This window comes from Chrysemys picta, chromosome 2 (genome assembly GCF_011386835.1).
Source record: "Chrysemys picta bellii isolate R12L10 chromosome 2, ASM1138683v2, whole genome shotgun sequence".
Classification (NCBI taxonomy): domain Eukaryota; kingdom Metazoa; phylum Chordata; order Testudines; family Emydidae; genus Chrysemys; species Chrysemys picta.
This window is the reverse complement of record NC_088792.1, coordinates 114917265-114937398: the sequence shown is the minus strand read 5'-3', so window position 1 is coordinate 114937398 and position 20134 is coordinate 114917265. Positions and strand designations below refer to the sequence as shown.

The 20134-nt window shown below is 42.7% G+C and overlaps 1 protein-coding gene across 3 annotated transcripts in view; it reads left to right on the top strand.

Annotated features, from left to right (window-relative positions):
- The window catches only part of MOCOS (molybdenum cofactor sulfurase), a 375701-nt gene that overhangs the window by 34880 nt on the left and 320687 nt on the right, over window positions 1–20134 (top strand). For all 3 annotated transcript variants that reach the window (XM_008169331.4, XM_065584014.1, XM_065584013.1), the window contains 2 exons: window positions 14278–14367; window positions 19237–19303. In XM_008169331.4, the coding sequence (XP_008167553.2) occupies window positions 14278–14367; window positions 19237–19303 (157 nt within the window). The remainder of the gene's footprint in view (window positions 1–14277; window positions 14368–19236; window positions 19304–20134) is intronic.

Sequence of the window (20134 nt, the reverse complement as noted above, 5' to 3'; positions counted from 1 at the left end):
TTGGATTGGTTATGTGACTAACAAAAAAAAAGCAGAGTCAGAGAAAATGATAATGGAATAGTTTTAACTAATGATCCTTATTGTAAACAAATATCACTAAAATTCCCGAAGCCCTGCCTTCACAATTATGGTTTCAGTTACTGATAATTTTACAAAATTGAAATCTACCCAAAGGTGACTATTTTGTGAAAGTTCGCACAAAAACAATTCAGGCATTTTATTGTGAGAGGAGAACATAAAAACACTTTTCTATTATTTAAAAAGAAAGTGCTTTCAATCTTTCATTTGAACAATTGCTCTAGTGACAAAGGGTCTGGGGCTAGAAAATGGAAATTTGTCAGGGCAATAGTCCTCATTGTGAAGGGAGCAGTAGTGCCTTTGAGTTTTCCCCTGCAAATTGGATTTGATATGGCTGAGCTATGAGGGTTTGAAGATCTTGGCAAATTTGCAGTGTTTGAGGTTAGTATTTTAGCTTTTTATATATTTATTTCAAACCAACATTATGAAGCTGCACCGCTTTGTGCATTCCTTGTATGGCTTGCTTGTGTCATGTACAACACGTAAGTGCCTCAAACAGAACGTAGTGAAGTCTATGGAAATAATCTCATTGACTTCAACTGGCACTGAATTAGGGCCCAATTGTGTAGAAAAGTTCACATTGAATTTGACAAAGGCATCATTCCATGAGCAGTGAAGTGCATTTTGAATAAAGCAAAGTATCATAGATGATGCAGAGAGACCTGGTAAGGTGGGCACTGAATGCGTCATCTGCCCTTGCCTCATTCAGCATACACCTTGTGCAGGAGGTAACAAATAATTCAATATGATATCATACAATACTTTTATACTAGCTCTTTAAGATGTATCTTGTATGATGGGAAGTGAATGAGGCAAAGGCTCAGAAGATGAAATCATTGACTCTTTTGCTGCTCATCTGGACCCCAGTCCAGCAAAGCACATAAACACACGCTTAATTTTAAGCAGTTGAATTCTCCCGACTACTCATGTCCTTGAAGTAAAGCATGTGCTTGAGTATTTTGGTGGAGTGGGACCCAGATATATAAATAACTTTCATGGAATCTGTCTGATTTTTACAGAGAAGTAACATATAGTAGAAGATTCTGCACAAGTATACAATGTTCACTGTTAAACTGATTTTAATATTCTCTATTCTTCACTGCTGACAACACCACCATGAGCAGAAATAAAATAGTCCAACAGAAAGTGGAGAAAAATAATTGGGAAGTTGGCATACCTAAATGTAATTATGCATTTAGTTGTTGTGCCTTTTATAATCAATCTGAACCCCAAATGCATTAATTAAATACTGCTTTTCCATAGTGTCTAGTGCAGTGTTTCCCAAACTTGGGACGCTGCTTGTGCAGGGAAAGCACCTGGTGGTCCGGGCTGGTTTGTTTACCTGCCCCGTCCACAGGTCCGGCTGATCGCAGCTCCCACTGGCCACAGTTCGCCACTCCAGGCCAATGGGAGCTGCTGAAAGCCGCAGCCAGCACGTCCCTCGGCCTGCACTGTTTCCAGCAGCTCCCATTGGCCTGGAGCAGCGAACTGCAGCCACTGGGAGCCGCGATCGTCTGGACCTGCGGACGGGGCAGGTAAACAAACCGGCCCGGCCCGCCAGGGGCTTTCCCTACACAAGCGGCGTCCCAAATTTGGGAAACACTGGTCTAGTAACTTGAAGCAGTCTTTTAAATATTGATACCAGGGTTACATGCGGACAACCCAGATTAGCATTTGAGAATCAAGTAGCGTTTTGATCAGTAAAATTGACAAACTCTGTAGATTCACTTATAATGGAACCTAGAAACTGCCCCATGGCAGCAGATGGACTACTCAGTTACTTAATAGAGCCTGTATCAATAAATCAGAGATCATGCTGAGGAACAGTCTCCTTTATCTGCCTAATAACTGTTCAAGCTTTCATCATCTATGGCTTGTCAATCACACTGTTTTAGTGAGACAAGGTGGGTGAGGTAATATCTTATGCTTTTGTGGTCTTTTGAAAAGTTCCCTGCTGTAGCAAGAGAAAAAAAAACAGCACCTTGTCTAGTAGGGACTTTAGGTAAAAGACACATTGACATTCAGAGAACAGATTCTGGTTTTGATATTTTTTTGTCCAAATCAATGCCTAAAAGGAATTGAAGGTACAGATAAGGGTCGGTTTACAGTATGTGCCAAATCTTTTGCTCAGAATACATCTAGATAAAGTGAATCCCAAGCCTTATGCCGTAGTGTTTTTTTTCCCCCCTCATTAAACCGATTTCATGAATGGCTTATCACACACAATCTTTAGTTATCTGGGTATATGCACTCCCACTGTGTGTGTATTATGCGCTGCATCATATGTGCCGATGCACTTATTAGAGGTGGAATTCATTAAGCTACTTAGGCATCTAAACCCAGATTTAGGCACCTAAATCCCCCACTGTGATCCACAAAACTCCAGACAAACCCTGCTGCCTCACTCTAGGCATCCAGGCATATATTTCTCACCTAGGTGCGAGTGATTCATGAAGCAGGGGAAGATAGACATTAGGCCACCTAAATCACATGTAGGCACCTGATCCAGGTGCCATTCTAAATCAGGCTCCATTCTAAAGCTGGCAGGAGGAGGCAGTGGGGATGGTGCTGCCACCCTATAACCTTTAGCCTAGCGGGTAGAACACTCACCTGGGATGTGTGAGACATAGCTTTGATTCACTCTCCCTCCCAGTGAGGGAGGATTGGAAGAGGTGTCTCCCACCTATGAGAGAGTGCTCTAACTACTAGTGCTCTAACTATCTAGGGATATTCTGATGTGGGGTTCCCCCAATCCCTCCTGTTGAAGCTGTTCTCTACTGTGGATAAATAATGAAAGAGTGATTGGATTAGGGGGACTTGGCCCAGGGTCTTCTGCCCCTCAGGTGGGTGCCTGACCCACAGGACTACAGAGTCATTCCTTCTCTTTTTCTCTGGCCCTATCACTTTTAAAGAAAGGGCCATGGGGGGAATCAAACCCGTCTCTCCCAGACCATAGATGGGCGCTCTAACCATTAGGATAGACACTATCAGATCAGCACCCTCCCTCCTCTTCCTGCCATTTTGAGTGGAGCAAGGCAAACGCCTAACTCACTGTCAGAAGAAACTACGGAGCCACCAAAGCCAGGAGAGAGGTTCCTGTTTGTGTAGCACTAGCAGAGCGAAACGCCTCCCTGCAGCCTGGCCTTAGTCACCTATTTATGAGAAAAGGGTGGGACTTACCACATCACTGTTTCCCATTGACTTGCTTAGGTGGGAAGCTGCCTAGCATGTTGGATCACAGTTTAAAGTGCATCTCTCTTCCCCATGCATTGTATAGGGAGTTTAGGCACCTACCTCAGCTTTGTGGATCGCAGTATTGTTCCTATGTTTTGCTAGGTGCCGGGATGCTCAGCATTGCAATGCCTACATGCTTGCACAGGTTGCACCCAAAGGCTGTCATGCTTACTCCACTGAAAGATCTGCCTCAGCCCTCCTTCCCCACATTAAAATATTAAATATGCTTCCGTGTCACCGTTGTTTCCTCTATTAATAATTTTCAGTCCCTGTGGCGGAGTCCTTCCCCTACTTACCTGTTTATATTGATGCTGCTTTGTTTTGCATTCAGTTGAGTATTTTTATATTGTCTGCTTCATTTCAAAATGTGCAATGCATATATATTCTCTATAATTGTATTCTTTCAAAGTTTGATAAAGATTGCAATACTGTTATATTAGTTTTTGGACTGGTTTGTGCATTTCATAATTTATTTCTCTTTTATCCTTACAATTAATTCTTTGAATAGTGAGTTCTAAAATGCCTAACCTGTCCTAGCTGGAGTAATTATCATTATTACTTTTATTACCATATTGTGCTTTGTCATTCATTATTTAAAGTGGTACAATCAAATAATCGCCTTCTAGAATGTAAATTTAGCTTGTATTCACCTTAGCAGTGCCAGTTTTTTTTAAAAACCCGTAGCTAAACACACACCTTTAGACACTGTGCAGATGAAGGTCGCTTATTTTCAAATTGTAATTTTAATTATATCTGTAAAATAACTTAAAATTCATACAAAAATAAATGCGGTTCCAAGTCTGATACTAATAGTGATGATGGAGTCAAATGGTAGTGAGTCACGTATCAGCGGCTCTCAACCAGCTGTCGTGGGCTCCCTGGGGGGGCCGCAAGCAGGTTTCAGGGGTCCACCGAAATAAACCAGATAGGGGCCGGTTAGACTTGCTGGGGCAAAGGGTGGAAAGCCTAAACCCGAGCCCCACCGCCCAGGGCTGAACCCGAAGCCCGAGTAACTTAGCTTAATGGGCCTCCTGTGGCCTGGGCCCTGGGCAATTGCCCTGCTTACTAGCCCCTCACGCTAACCCTGGCTTTTCATCTACTGGATATGCATAAAAACCAGTTGTTGTAGCAGAGGCGGGCCGTGGAATTTTTATAGCACGTTGGGGGATCCTCAGAAAGAAAGAGATTGAGAACACCTGACGTACATGATTGTGATTGGTAAACATAAACGCTAAAATAATTAGAAAAATAAATGTCCGTTCTTAATCAAAGATTAAAAATCCCTTAATCGTGTATGTTAAAATTAAGTTAAATATGTTTTTAGCGGAGTAAAAAACAATCGACTAAAATAGAGTAGTTAATGGCAGTGACACAAAGTATGTCTGTTAGAGAACGTAAGCAGATTTTTTTATTTTTATTTATCTCTACTAAAGATAGTGTACAAAGGATCAAATTTGCGTTTCTGATATTTGTGTTAAGGCTCCAGAAATGATACCTCAAGGCTTGGGATAGGGAATATCTTGCTGTATTATCTCCTGATTATTCTAAACTTATGTGTATATAAACTTAAAATATGGCTTTAATTGGTGTTTGTCTATATGTTTTTTTCTTTATATAGGAATTATGTATGGTGCTCCTGTCAGCTAATTTCTAAGTTATTATCTGCAAAAAAATCTAGTTTTCAGGTACCTAAGTAGCCCCTGGGCTCACAGTTAAAGTTGCTCCCCACCCCACCAGAATCTGAACTGGCACCTCTGCTTCCTCCTGACCTGGTTCACATCCCTAGCATGCAGCTCCCTGCCACGTGCCTGCTGCTGCTGCACATGCTCCGGCCCAGGCTGAGGACGCTTAGATTTGCAAATTGACTAGGGCTCAGGAGCCACAAAGACCCGCATCCATCCCCCTTCCCTCCCACTGCCTCCTCCAGTGGCTGCTAAGGATGGAGGACAGAGCACCAGTAACACCTCCTCCAGCACCTGGGATCAGTTAGCCCTCTCTAGCATTGAGGCCCCTGCTCCAGACTGACCGCAGTGTGAGTTGTTATATTATGGCTCTGAGTTGCCAAATCTTCCAAATATCTTACATGTGCAAATGGTTAATTTTAAAATATAATACAATACATTATCCAATGTAAAGTAATTTGCTATTAGTATTATTTAACCAGTAATTTTTTCCCAGTAGTTGGCATTTGTTTATTGTTATTATTAGTTTGTTTATTTAGTTATGGGCTTTTTTTCCTGTTGATTTTCAGTGAATAAATGTTGCACCAGTGAGCTGCCATAGATGAAGTTTAAAACCAATCTGTCTGTATATAATTTTTATTCTCCGTTTGAGGATAACATAGATAAAAACACACAGAGTTTAAGTGTGTATTGTTAAAAAAATAAATGTGTGCCCACAAGATGTATAGCACAGTCCCCCAATTTTCTGTCTAGCCCACCTCAGCTCCCCCCACCGGGAAGAGGCTGGAGCTGACCCCGTTGAAGGCTGCGTGTGTGTTGTGTTTGTATTTTAAATAATATGAAGAGTTGGGAGGGACAACAGAAAAATAACCCATGTTTTATCAAGAGAGATTAATTCCAGTGCATGAAGAGAATAGATAAGCAATAGAGACCAATAGAGACTGTTTCAAAGAACTCCATATATAGAATTCTTTTGCAAGTATATTGAGATGCAGGCATTTAACCATCAAAATAAACTTTTGTTAACCAATTTCCCAGAACTGGTAGTTAAAAATTAATCCTTTTGGAGAGACATATACAACAGCTTCATCTAGGATGTAGATTTCATCAAACGATCAATACATTTCTGGAACAGTGACATAAATTACACTTTAAATATGCAGTGTTGTTTTCTTAGACCTGAAGAAGAGCTCTATGTCAGCGCAAAAGTTTGTCTCTCTCATGAACAAATGTTGGTCCCATAAAAGAAATTACCTCACTCACCTTCAATATACAATAGTTTTCATGTCAATTATATTCAATATGGTATTAAATTCCCCTCCACCCAGGTAAAACAGAGGGTCTCAATACATATTATATTTTAACTTTCTTTCAATTGATGCTTTTAATAAACAATACAAATCTTCACTGTTGACAGATTGTGTACTGTGTACCACAGAGAATTAAAGGGATCTAAATTATCCAGTTTGTACTAACAAATCTGTTTGGTTAATGAGGTTATTTAATAAAGTTAAAATAGAAGATGTTATTAAGAAAGGGGAAAACTGCAAATAAAATAACATCCTTAGCTTTTGTATGACTCTTATGCATGTGGGACTAATGTTTCTGTCTAGAAATAAGCAAGTCTATTGAAATGAAAAGAGAGGAAAATAAAATTATCATATAATAAAGATTCTATTCACTTGTTGAATGCAATCTCAATTTACATAAAATTCTTCTTTCACTCAGTTAAGATTGAATATTAAATGCTGTTTACTGTCTTCAATTAATCAGCAAACATTAAAGATAAAAAGAAAGAAATGTTTAACAGTTAGTAATTTGTTTCAGTCTCAAGCGAACTTCCTGTAAACTGTTCCAAGAATGCATTCTGGGGTGAAACCCTGGGCTCCTTTGAAGTCAATGGCATTTTGCCATTGATTTTAATGGAGACAGGATTTCTGCCTCTGTACTTAGCCACAGAATGAAACAAGCTTAAATACTCATTTCTGGGCACTACAAGGAACCTCTTGTAATATAATTTTGAGAGTGTTCTGCACAGGATGGGTTCTCCCTCTTGCCAGCAGGATCCCTTGTTTTACTAGTGTCCTAAGAGGCTGACTTCAGTAGGCCTCTTATTGTTCTCTGTGTAATGTATAGTTACGGTAATATTTGTACATTCATAAATGGTCCTGTCAATGTGAGGATTCTCAAAGTGTTTTGCAAACTCTGGGCCATTTTTCCCAACAAATATGTATATCATACTGCAGTTAACATCAAGATAACACGGGTTGGGTATAGGTATCTAGGGGCAGACTTTGACTTCATGTATTATCCTTCAAAACAGCAGCATAGGTCCCAACTCCTTGGGTGTTCCGGGGCTGGAGCACCAACGAGGAAAAAATAGTGGGTGCTCAGCACCCACCAGCCACAGCAATTCCCCGCCCGTGCTCATCAGCTGATTGGGGACTGCTGCCAAACAGCTGATTGGGCAGCGGTGACACTGCCAAACAGCTATTTGGCAGCTCAGAGAGGAGCTCGGGAGGGTGCGGAGATCAGTGGGTGGGCAGGAGCCTTGTGGGTGGCGGAGTGGGGGCAGGAAGAGGTGGAGCTAAGGTGGGGCCTTGGGGGAAGGGGTGGAGTGAGGGTGGGGCCTCAGGGTGAAGTGGGGTTTGAGCACCCCGGGAAAAAGGAAAAGTCAGCGCCTGTGACAGCAGCCATTTGACATCCTAAAATCTATTGCAATGTTATACAACAGGCTTGGAAGTGATGAACATCTTTCCTGTTTGAAAGGATTTTTAGGTAAACAGAATGGATATTTTTTATACATCACCTTGGGGGAAAAATAGAAAAATCTTCCCCAAAAGATGAGGTATTAAAATTTCCTGGCTGCCAAATTCCTATGCCTCTTTTTCTATATATCTATGTCAATTAATAATTATCTATCTATGCTTTGATTTTAGTCCAGAAAATAACTCTGAGATACGCTTTTTTGGGGGCAAAGATGGGGGGAGGGAAGTTAGAAGACTTTTCAGAAGTAAAAAAACAAGAAAGAGAGGGGAAAAAAAATTTTTCCCTGAAGCCCTCCAAAACATTTTTCCTGATTAACTTCAAATAATTAAAAAAAAATCTTTTTGGCTAGGGACTACGCATGAGAAATTTGAAGCAGAAAGTTAAAGGGATAAAGGGTGTCCAGATTGGTTTTATAATTGAAAGTATCTCACATCCTCACCTACTGAGTTACTGCTGTAGCACTATAGTAATATATATTTTTCAAGTGTCAAGGATTCCAGTTATGAGCTTAACTGAGCCTTAAATCCTTGTGGAAAGGAAAGACCTTTTAAAATACTTATTAAATGCTAATCTTAATCATATTCATCGTTATTAAAATTTGAAATAGGTTGAAATACTTACATTACGTGAAATGAAAGACTAGCGATGGATCTGAGACACTCTGAAGAAATGGGAGAATAATTGCCAAAGATTAAGAAAGCAGAAATGGCCAAACAAGAAAAGACCTTAAAATGTCCAGTTAGATTATTTTTCATTAGAATAAGCTTTTCTTTCAAAATTTTACAGTAATTTAATAATAATAAAAAAGAGCTTAAAAATTAATTGAGACTTAAGTGCAACGAAGTAGGAAGAAATGTTTAAATTCTTGTATTTGGGGTTGTTAAGGATGCTTCAAACTTTCCCATGCACACTGTTCAGGCCTTACTAATTCTTGAGACTGTTGATTAGTCAATAAGACTCGGGGCAACATTATTTATTTATATAACGGTAGTACCTATGAGTCCTGGTCATGGGCCAAGAACCCTGTTGTGCTGGGTGTGGTACAAACACAGAACAAGAAAATAATCCCTGCCCCCAAAGAGTTTACAATCTAAGTCTGGTTAAAATAAAAGAAATGGCATTAAAATAAGTTACTTTAATTTCAAAATGTAAAGAGATGATCAAAACTTTGTATATGTGCAGTACCCTCCTTCCTGGTCTACACTACAAACTTATGTCGGTATAACTACGTCGCTCAGGGGTCTGGAAAATCCACTTTCCTGAGCGACACAGTTATACCGACCGAACTTGCAGTGTGGTCAGCGCTATGTCGACAGGAGGGCTTCTCCCATCAGCATAGCTAATGCCTCTCAGGGAGGTGGGGTACTTACGCTGACAGGAGAAGCTCTCCCATTGGAGTAGATAGCATCTTCACTAAGGGTATGTCTGCACTACGAGAGTAGTTTGATTTTACTTAAATCGAATTAGTGGAACCGATATTACAAAGTCGAACGTGTGTATCAACACTAAGAACAGTAATTCGACTTTGTGAGTCCACACTAATGGGGCAAGAGTCGACATTGGAAGCGGTACACTGTGGGCAGCTATCCCACAGTTCCTGCAGTCCCCGCTGCCCATTGGAATTCTGGGTCGAGCCCCCAATGCCTGCTGGGGAAAATAATGTGTCGAGGGTGGTTTTGGGTAACTGTCGTTATTCAACCGTCACTCCCGCCCTCCCTCCCTGAAAGCGCTGGTGGGCAATAAGTTCGCGCACTTTTCTGGTGAGTGACAGCACAGACGCCACAGCACTGCGAGCATGGAGCCTGCTGCGACCATCGCTGCAGTTATGGCCGTTGTCAACACCTCGCACGTTATCATCCACCTTTTTCAGAGGCAGATGCTGAGAAATCGGGCGAGGAGGCTACGGCAGCGCAGTGAGGACATTTAGTCTGAGAGTGGCACAGACCTCTTGCAAAGCACGGGACCCCGCGCCGTGGACATCATGGTGGCAATGGGTCATGTTGATGCTGTGGAACGGTGATTTTGGGCCCAGGAAACAAGCATGGACTGGTGGGACCACATAGTGCTGCAGGTCTGGGATGAATCACAGTGTCTGCGAAACTTTCGCATGCGTAAGGGAACTTTCCTGGAACTTTGTGAGTTGCTGTCCCCTGCCCTGAAGCGCAAGGACACCCGGATGCGAGCAGCCCCGACTGTCCAGAAGCGAGTGGCCATAGCCCTCTGGAAGCTTGCAATGCCAGACAGCTACCGGTCAGTCGCGAACCACTTTGGCATGGGCAAATCTACCGTGGGGATTGCTGTGATGCAAGTAGCCAACGCAATCGTTGAGCTACTGCTCTCAAAGGTAGTGACCCTGGGAAACGTGCAGGTCATCACAGATGGCTTCACCGTGGTGGGATTCCCAAACTGCGGTGGGGCTATAGATGGAACTCACATCCCTATCCTGGGACCGGAGCACCAGGCCAGCCAGTACATTAACAGAAAGGGCTACTTTTCAATGGTGCTGCAAGCACTGGTGGACCATAGGGGACGTTTTACCAACATCAACATCGGATGGCCGGGCAAGGTTCATGACGCTCATGTTTTCAGGAACTCTGGTCTGTTTAGACGGCTGCAGGAAGGTATTTACTTCCTGGACCACAAAATAACTGTTGGGGATGTGGAGATGCCTATAGTGATCCTCGGGGACCCAGCCTACCCGCTAATGCCCTGGCTCATGAAGCCCTATACAGGCGCCCTGGACAGTGAAAAAGAACTCTTCAACTACCGGCTGAGCAAGTGCAGAATGGTGGTGGAGTGTGCTTTTGGACATCTCAAGGGGAGATGGAGAAGCTTACTGACTCTCCCTGATCTCAGTGAAACCAATATCCCCATTGTTATTGCAGCTTGCTGTGTGCTCCACAATCTCTGTGAGAGCAAGGGGGAGACATTTATGGCAGGGTGGGAGGTTGAGGCACATCGCCTGGCTGCTGATTACGCCCAGCCAGACAGCCGGGCGATGAGAAGAGCCCAGCGGGACGCGCTGTGCATCCGGGAGGCTTTGAAAGCTAGGTTCCACAGTGAGCAGGATAACCTGTGACTATTAAGTTTGTTTAAAGAGAAGCTGAACCTGCCCCTGTTTCTTTACCCACTTAATGTTGACTATCCTCTCCAGTTACATACCCCCTTCACCCCGTTGCCCCCCTTCCAACACACCTTTAAAAATAAAATAAATGGAACTTTGTTCATTAACACCATTTTCTTTATTAAGGGTTTCGTGGTAAAGGGTTGAAACTGGGACGCAGACTGTGGTGAGGAGTGGGTGTAGTGATGGAAAGGACGCTTCTAAACTCGAGGAATGACAGGCTCCGGCTCCTAGAGCGGTCCGCAGTGGTGGACTGGTTGTTTCAACGGAGCCTGCCACCCCTCCTTTTTGGGACTCTGTGTGTGGGGGCTATGTGACTTTGTGGCGGGGGAGGATGGTTACAGATCCTCTGCTGCGTGGCTCTGTCATCCAGGCTAAGGACCGCTGCATAAGATCTGTAACCGCCCTCCCCCCGCCACAAACTCACATAGCCCCCCCCACACAGAACATGAAAACCACCTCCCAGACTGACCAGGGTGCCTAGTGACTGCAATGTGTGTGTGACCTGCTGCTGAACCTGCCCCCGTGTCTGTACCCTGGTAAAGGTGACTGTCCTCTCCAATTACCAACCCCCTTCCCCCGCTTCAAACACACTCTCCTCTAAAAGAACCTGACGGAAACAGTAATTAACAGAAACTTATTTTTTATTAACAACTACACAGTTAGGAGATGACACTGGGACGGGGGCTTGGGTGAGGTGCTTTTGGAGTGAAGGAAAGGACTTATCAAAACTTTGGGAATGAGAGCCATCTGGTACTTGAGCAGTCTGCAGGGGTGGAGTGACTGTTTTCACGACCCCTGCCGCCCCTCCTTCTTGGGACTTTGGGTCGGGGGGGGGATGGGATTTTGTGGTGGGGGAGGGCGGTTAGAGAGAGACTGCAGCGGGGCTCTGACCTCCTGCCTCTGGTCCTGAAGAACATCTACAAGGTGCCGGAGCATGTCTGTTTGCTCCCTCATTAGTCCAAGCAGCGTTTGAGTCACCTGCTAGTCTTCCTGCCGCCACCTGTCCTCCCGTTCGCTGTGTGATCGCTGGTATTGCGACATGTTCTCCCTCCACTGGGTCTGCTGTGCTGCCTCGGCTCGGGAGCAGCCCATAAGTTCGGAGAACATCTCGTCCCGTGTCCTTCTCTTTCGGCGCCTAATCTGCGCCAGCCTCTGGGAGGGGGATGCTGGGGTAGGTCGGGAGACACTTGCAGCTGTGGGATGGGAAAAAGGGAGTGAATTCCTCACAAAGATAATTTGTTGTGAACAATGAACATAGTCTTTCTCTGTGAACAAGACCATGCACAGCACCTATCACATGCGCACTCAGGACAAGGTAGAATTTTCGGCCTTCCCATTCAGTGCCTGGGGTCTTGGAGTACAGTTCACACAAGCAGGGCAGGACGGTGGAATTCGGGTAGCAGGCGGACATGGTAAGCTGTAGAATTTTGGCTGCTGAAAGCTTAATTTATAGTAGTGCCCTCCTTTCATGTTCAAAGCAATGCCCCTAGCGTTGGCCAGTTCCTGTTGCCGGCAATCCAGCCAGCATGAACTCTGCCCCTGTCCCACCCTCCTCACGGCTGTCCCCAGGAAAGATCCCTGTATGCTGCCCCTGTCCCGCCTCCACCGCGTGGCTGTAAACCACCACAGTTACAGTTATGTAAAGGAACAGGCAATCAGTCCCAATACTAACATTCCCCTAATTTAAAACAGGTCACCATGAGTGATATCACTCTGATGAGGATTTCGGACACAGAGAAAGACCGCATGCTGCATGAATGCCAGCAAAAACCAGGGCCGTATGCGGCCATGCTGTGCGAGGCACTGATCCCGGAGTACTTGCTGCTAGCCTGGCGCAGAAAAGTTTCCTACCATGGAGGACGCAATAAGGCCGCTCTCCCCAGGAACCTAATGCAAAGGCTTTCAAATTACCTCCAAGAGAGCTGCGTGGAGATGTCCCAGGAGGATTTCTGCTCTATCCCCGGATATATTGACAGAATTTTCCAGTAGCTGCACTGGCAAGGACTAAAAAGTAGAGCGCCTAGGGCAAAGTTATCATGCAAAACTGGACATTTTGAGATACTTTTGCAGTAGTTGCACTGGCAAGGACTAAAAAGTAAAGTGCCTAGGGCAAAGTAATCATGAAAAACCTATTGTTAATATTCCATTCCTGTTCTGATCAAAATAAATGTTTACATGTTTAAAACACTTACCGACTGATCCTTCCCCTGATTCAGGGTCAGGGTTAACGCCTTGGGAGGGTTGGTAAGGGATCTCCGTGAGGGTGATGAAGAGATCTGGCTGTCGGGGAAATCTCCAAGGAAGCGGCCGTCGATAATACCCCATCATCAGAGTCCACGGTCAGTGGTGGGGTAGTGGTGGCGGCCGCACCTATAATGGAATGCAGTGCCTCGTAGAAACAGCATGTCTGGGGCTGAGATCCAGAGCATCCGTTTGCCGCTTTGGTCTTCTGGTACCCTTGTCTCAGCTCCTTGATTTTCATGTGGCACTGCGTTGCATCCCGGCTGTATCCTCTCTTTGTCATGGCTTTGGAGATCTTCTCGTAGATCTTCGCATTCCGTTTTTTTCGATCGCAGCTCCGAAAGCACGGACTCATCGCCCCACACAGCGATGAGATCCAAGACTTCCCGATCAGTCCATGCTGGGGCTCTCTTTCTATTCTGCAATTGCATGGTCACCTCTGCTGGAGAGCTCTGCATCGTTGCCAGTGCTGCTGAGCGATGTCCAAACAGGAAATGAGATTCAAACTGGCCAGACAGGAAAAGGAATTCAGATTTTTCCCGGGGCTTTTCCTGTGTGGCTGGTCAGAGCATCCAAGCTCGGACTGCTGTCCAGAGCGTCAACAGAGTGGTGCACTGTGGGATAGCTCCCGAAGCTATTAGCGTCGAATTCCATCCACACCTACCATAATTCGACATGGCCATGTCGAATTTAGTTCTACTCCCCTCGTCGGAGAGGAGTACAGAAATCGATTTAAAGAGACCTCTATGTCGAACTAAATAGCTTCGTTGTGTGGACGGGTGCAGGGTTATTTCGATTTAACGCTGCTAAATTCGACATAAACTCCTAGTGTAGACCAGGCCTTAGTGATGCAGCTACACCACTGCTGCAGTGCTGTAAGTGTAGACAAACCCTCCTGTATTTTGCTGCTTATGAGCTAAAAACTTACTGGGGAAGCACTTAGTGATGGCTGCGACACAAACTCCTTAGAGAAATAAAAAGCCATACCTATGAGCTTTTGGACAAAATGGACTTGCCATGGTATATACTGTAGTTTTTTAATTTGCTCAAGTGACTTGTGCTTCACTTTGGTAAACCTAGTCTCTATGGGAGGTTAGAATTTAATATTAAGAAGCTTAATATATTTATTGTACTTTTTTATTTTAGGAATGACATACCTTGACCATGCAGGCACAGCACTTTTCCCACAGAGTCTTCTTAAGGAGTTTACTGATGATCTCAGTAAAAATATTTATGGTAAGTACCAAGCAACTTTCTCATTGTTTTCTGAGATTTAATCTAAATAGGCTAGCATCATATGTACTTACATTCTTTATACTGCAGTGGTCACGTGACAAATATGATGGTCTTTGTCATAGTTTGGGACAACTGCACCTCCTCAACCATCACCTCTATTGGGCAGAGACACGCGTCTCACTCCTTCCTGACCGGGTTTTTTTTCCAGACTGTACAGTTCCCGCTCTACACTATGATATTCCCAGCAAGCCAGATCACCTAAACAGGCCAGCATCTCTGTTTTGCTTTCTCTCCAGAGGCTATGAACAGTGTAATTGCCACAGTTATAAGTTACCACATACCTCTTTATAAGCAAGCACATTTATTCTTAAGGTGAAAGCATTACAGAGAAAACATTAAAAACAATAAAAAAACATACATGTATGCTAAAAAGCTTGCCAGACATCACCCCAACTCCAACTTCAGGCTCTGGTAGGAATCATTCCTTCAAAACCCACAACTGGGTTTTCCCTGTGGTTAGGAGTTCATAACAGTCTCAGATTCAGAACTAGAACCACCATGAATTGTTCAGTCTTTTCTTTATATGGCTTGGGCCTTTGATCTTGGCCTCATGTAACAGGTGATCAGCAAACAGTGGCCTGCTCCTCCAGCTTCAAAAGGCTGGGTTTTGGCATAACCAGAGGTGTAGAATTCCCATTGACCTCCTCCTAGATATTCCTCAGAAAAACTACTTCATACTTTTTGTTCTAAACATCCATTCTTGCCGGTCACTTTCTTCTGTATAGTCCTTTGAACCCCCAGATCTCACATCCATCTCCTGACTTGAGAGGTGACATACAATCCAGGCTCACAATAATACATAAACCATTAATTTAATATAATGGACCCCAAAGATACTTACACTTAATTCAGTGAGGTCTTCCAAGGATATTGCAGGAAATTGCCACATCTGTCAGTCATATCTTGACTTTATTCCCAGCTCTGTCACTAGCTCACTAAGTAACCCTGAGAAAGGCGCATAAACTCTCCAGGCCATCTTGTCCTGACATGTCCTCTATACACAGTTTTTTGCCGTGTTTCATGTGCAGGGGGAGGCAAGTCAGTCTTCTTTGTGGGTATCTCAGCAAGTTCAGGACTGGCATGGGAGGAATGGGCAGGAACTGGGCTGCCAGAAAGTGAGTAGCCTCATCTTGGGTGGACCCTTTGTTTATGGTATGTGCTCCCTGCAGCTCTGAGCAAATGATTGCTGGCTTGGGAACTAGCCATTACCCTTTAACCAAAAAGCCATATTCTTTAAGGCAAGGGACACACATCAACATATTTGTGGGGTGTAATGCTGAGGTCACCTGTGTGCAGGGCCGGATTTAGGGGCAGGCGACCAAGGTGACTACCTGGGGTGCCGGGCTTGGGGGGGCGCTAGGCTCAGGGTGCTGTTTTTGTTGTTAGCGACAAAAGGGAAAATAGAACGTTCAAAGTAAATGTTTCAGATATATGAATGTTTTGAATGAGAATAAAATAAAGCCTCTGGACTGCCGTGGCCACGATTACGACAATGGCATAAACATGAAGGGAAGAAACAGTGGCATCCAGGCAAGGATCCTTGCACTGAATCCAAGAGCTTTCTTCCTGCCTTGTGGCTGCCACTCCCTCAACATGGCAGCATCATCTTCTTTAGATACAGTATCTCTCTTCGGAGTACTGCAAAGGATATACATCCTATTTTCAGCATCAACTCTCAGGACTAAGATCCTCATGGATAATGTTACAAATCTGACTGTGAAGCTGCTAAGTGACACTTGCTGGGAGAGCTGCATTGAAAGCATAAGGCTAGTGAGATACCAAATGACTGAGGTTTACAATGCCCTAATGGAACTGGTGCAGGTGAGTAAAGTCGAGGCTGGAATCTGACATGAGACGCAAAGCCTGGCAAACCAGATCACTGACTTCACATTTCTGGTCTCAATTGTGGTTTGGCCCAATAGTCTGTTCCAAGTAAACATTGTAAGCAAAGCATTACAAACTCAGTTGATGGACATCACAACCACTACTACCTTGATGAGAAGCTGCCTTGATTTCGTTGTGGCCCACAGAGAAATTAATTTGAAGATGCCATTACTGCTGCCAAAGAAATGGTGGAAAACTTAGGAGTTGAGCCTGCCTTCAAGGAAACTCATATTCATTATCAGAAGAGACAGTTTGGTTACGAGAGCAGAGATGAGGTGATGGAAAGTTCGGAAGAAAAATTCAAGAGGGAGGTTTTTTTGCTCTCTTATTTTGCTCTAATATCCATCAACGAAAGATTTGGTCAAATGAAGCACCACAAAAGACCTGAATTTTTTTGTATGATGACCTTAGTAAGCTGCTGACGGACAGGAAAACACTCTTGAACAATTGTACAGAACTCCACCGGATGCTGACACATAGGGAATGTTCAGACGTCAATGATAAAGACCTGTATGTTGAATTGGACAACATCCATCACATTCTGCAATGTGGGAAGCACTCTCTATTCCAAGTTCTCCAATTCATTCATGAGATGAAGGACACTTTTCCTAATGTGTGGATAGCTTTGAGAATTCTTCTGATGCTGCTGATCTCAGTCACGAATGGTGAACGCACCTTTTCGAAGCTCAGGCTCATTAAAACATATCTTCAATTGATGATGGCCAATGAGAGACGGACATCACTTGCTATTTTATCACTTGAAAGTGCAATTGGCCAGTCTTGGGATCTCTCTGACACTGTGCTTCAGTTCGTGAGGGCAAAGGGGAGAAAAGTTACCTTTTGAACTAAAGGACTAGGGTTAATATTCTAAGACTATCACCTACTGTAACACTATTTAATACTGGTCCACTCAATGTTGGTGCACAGTTCAATTTCTTGATGTTAGTACATTTCAGTTATTCTTAACATTAAAAAAATTCTATAAGTTTAGAGGAAATGAATTCTTTTATTTGCTTATATTTGGCATGAATAAATACAGATTTACAGATCCTAGTGTGCAAATGTATCATTTTCTATGACAGGGATAAATCATGAATGCAAACTGTGCATCAAAGTTGCAGAATGGGCTACAAATCTAATAAAAAAGAAGATATTCAAAAGTTTATCAAATGGAGGGAGAGAACTGAAGACATTCCTCGCCTGGGCTGCCATTTGGTCCAGGACTGGACCTGCCTGTGTGCCACAGATGGATTCTGGCTGGTGCTTATTTTGTATACAACTGTTTCCTCTCCTTCTCCATTGCCATGCCAGGGCAGCAGAGGACAGAATTTAGAATGCAGCTAAGTTCCACTAAGGCTTAGAAATAATTCCTAGTGTAGAGGTTTTAGCTTGAAATGTAGACCAACGAGTGAGTATTATAATAGTATAAGTTGATTTGATCTTAGCAATGTGCTTTATTTCAGAATTTTTTATTCAAGTGCATATTAGTGATATTAAAATTAATGTTCTGTCACTATAGTCATTATAAAGCCTAATATTTGTAGTCTAATCTCAGCTATTTCAAATAACATTGAGCTGAAATCTGATATATAAATTACTGTCCCCGATGGAAATTTTAAAAATATTTCTGTTAAATTAGTGAGTCAGTCTAATGCTCATGCATGTGAAGTAACATCTTAATCCAGAACTTTATAGGATCTGCAGTGCTATGGAAGAATGAGCTAAATCCTAATATTTTTTCCCCTTTTCATCAAAATTGTCAATTAAATTTCAATTACAGGGCCAATTTCTCTCCCCAGTTACACCTGTGAACCTCATGTAGTGCTGCTGGGTGACACAGGTGTAAAGAAAAACAGTATTAAAAGACACTGATGTAAGTAAGTAAGGGTAGACCTTGTTTGCAGATCTTAATTTTTGGTGATTATTCACAGCTCTAAAGGACCACAACTTGCTGAAAGCTTGTAAATTGAGCAGACTCTATTTGGAAATCACTGAGCTACAACAAATATGAGAGCCCATGGAACCTATTTTAGAGTCCATTTTCACAATGAAACTTCACTTTAAGATAGAACGGTATTATTCTGTTTAAGGTCTCCACTCTAATCCCTGCAACAGTAAGAAACCCAGTGATTTTAGAAACCATGTAAAATAGTTAAGACCATGCCCTTTTACTGCAAAAATTATATGAATCTAACAATTTAACTTTTTAAATTTTATTTCTCAAATGTTTAGTCATTAGGTGAATGTAAGTGCTTATTAACATGAAAGAGTGATGTGCTTGCCTTGAGGTCCACATACTCTTTCTCATAGAGATCTACCACATTAACTTCAGTGAAATCTTATTGCCTCTCTGTTATTTAATTTCTAAACAAACCCTGCCAGTTTGTTTTGAATTGTGTGAAGCTGGCTGATAATATTGCGATGGAGTGGATATCCACTAAGACCTGCAGTCAAACCACAAAAATTATTTCCATTTAAAACATAGGATAGATTAAACCCAGCTGACCAAAAATTAATTGGTTGTCACTTCAACATACCATACCTTTTAACCCTCCGTTATTGGCTTCGTAACTGGTGTGTGTGTGTGTGTGTGTGTGTATTTATTACATATGCATACTCTATAGCTTCCTTCTAGCGGAATAGTAGACAGCTGTAATTTCCTTCTAATGGAACTCTCTTAATATTAGTAATTGATCTAATTGTATCTGCCAGCTGAAGTTTCAAGGTCTGTCATAATTGTTTTCTTCTGTTATATGTCTCTCCTCTTGACTAACTACTCTAAGAAGCTTCAGGGCAGCACTGTGAAATATTCATTAAATCTCTTTTTGTCATCTTTTCACTGGCTTGGTCTAGTACTTTGATAAAGAAAAAAAATATTAACAAAACTAATTAATGATTGTCTTCCATGTCTTTGTTGTCTCCTAGGCAACCCTCATAGTCAGAACATCAGCAGCAAGCTGACATACGACACTATTGAGCATGTCCGATACAGGTAGAATAATCTTTATTTTATTTTGCATTTTGGTTTCCAATGTACTGTTTGGATTATTCCTTGAAGTTTTTGTGGATTTTTCGTTGCATGTGATAGTACATCTAATTTATAAATTCCATGAGACATTCGTCAAGCTCTTGTTGGAGGGATTAGGAGATCACCAATGCTTTCCCCCACACTGTCAATATCACACCTTTATTTATGTAACTACATGATAATGGAGCCTGAGCCTGCAGTTGCATTAGGATGTAAAGGCTGAAACCTTAACCCCATTTTGGTCATAATGATTAACAAGAAGGTGTGAGAGTGCAAGGTCATGGTTCAAATGTAGGAGGCATGCTAAAAATGACCTAATAGACTGCAGGAATTCGTACGTTACTTTTACAGAAATTACTAAACTACTTTATATATATCTTAAAGTAGTTTTAGTTTTAAGGAGAACAAAGAATATTAAATGAAGACTGTGAGATACTGAGTGTAAGTGCTTTTTGTTCTGGTTTAGAGGGGGAGCTCAAACATAAGACCATTTCTGTCTCCAAATAATTCTGAGATAGGTATGCTAAGAATTTTCTTTTAGCCATTAACTTACCAAAATAGAGGGAAGCTGGGATTAGTTTAGCCAGTCATTGATTTTAATTGTTGGCACTGGCAACTATAAAATTAAGGTATGTATGTAACTAAGTATAAAAAACTTTCATAGTAGTATAACAGTATGCTCTGGGCCTTTGCCTTTAGTGCACTGTTTGCCCAAAGCACAGAGGTCTTGGCCCTTATTCTGTATAGCATCTTTCTTACAAACTATGGTGTATCCCAAAGCACTTTACAGAATTC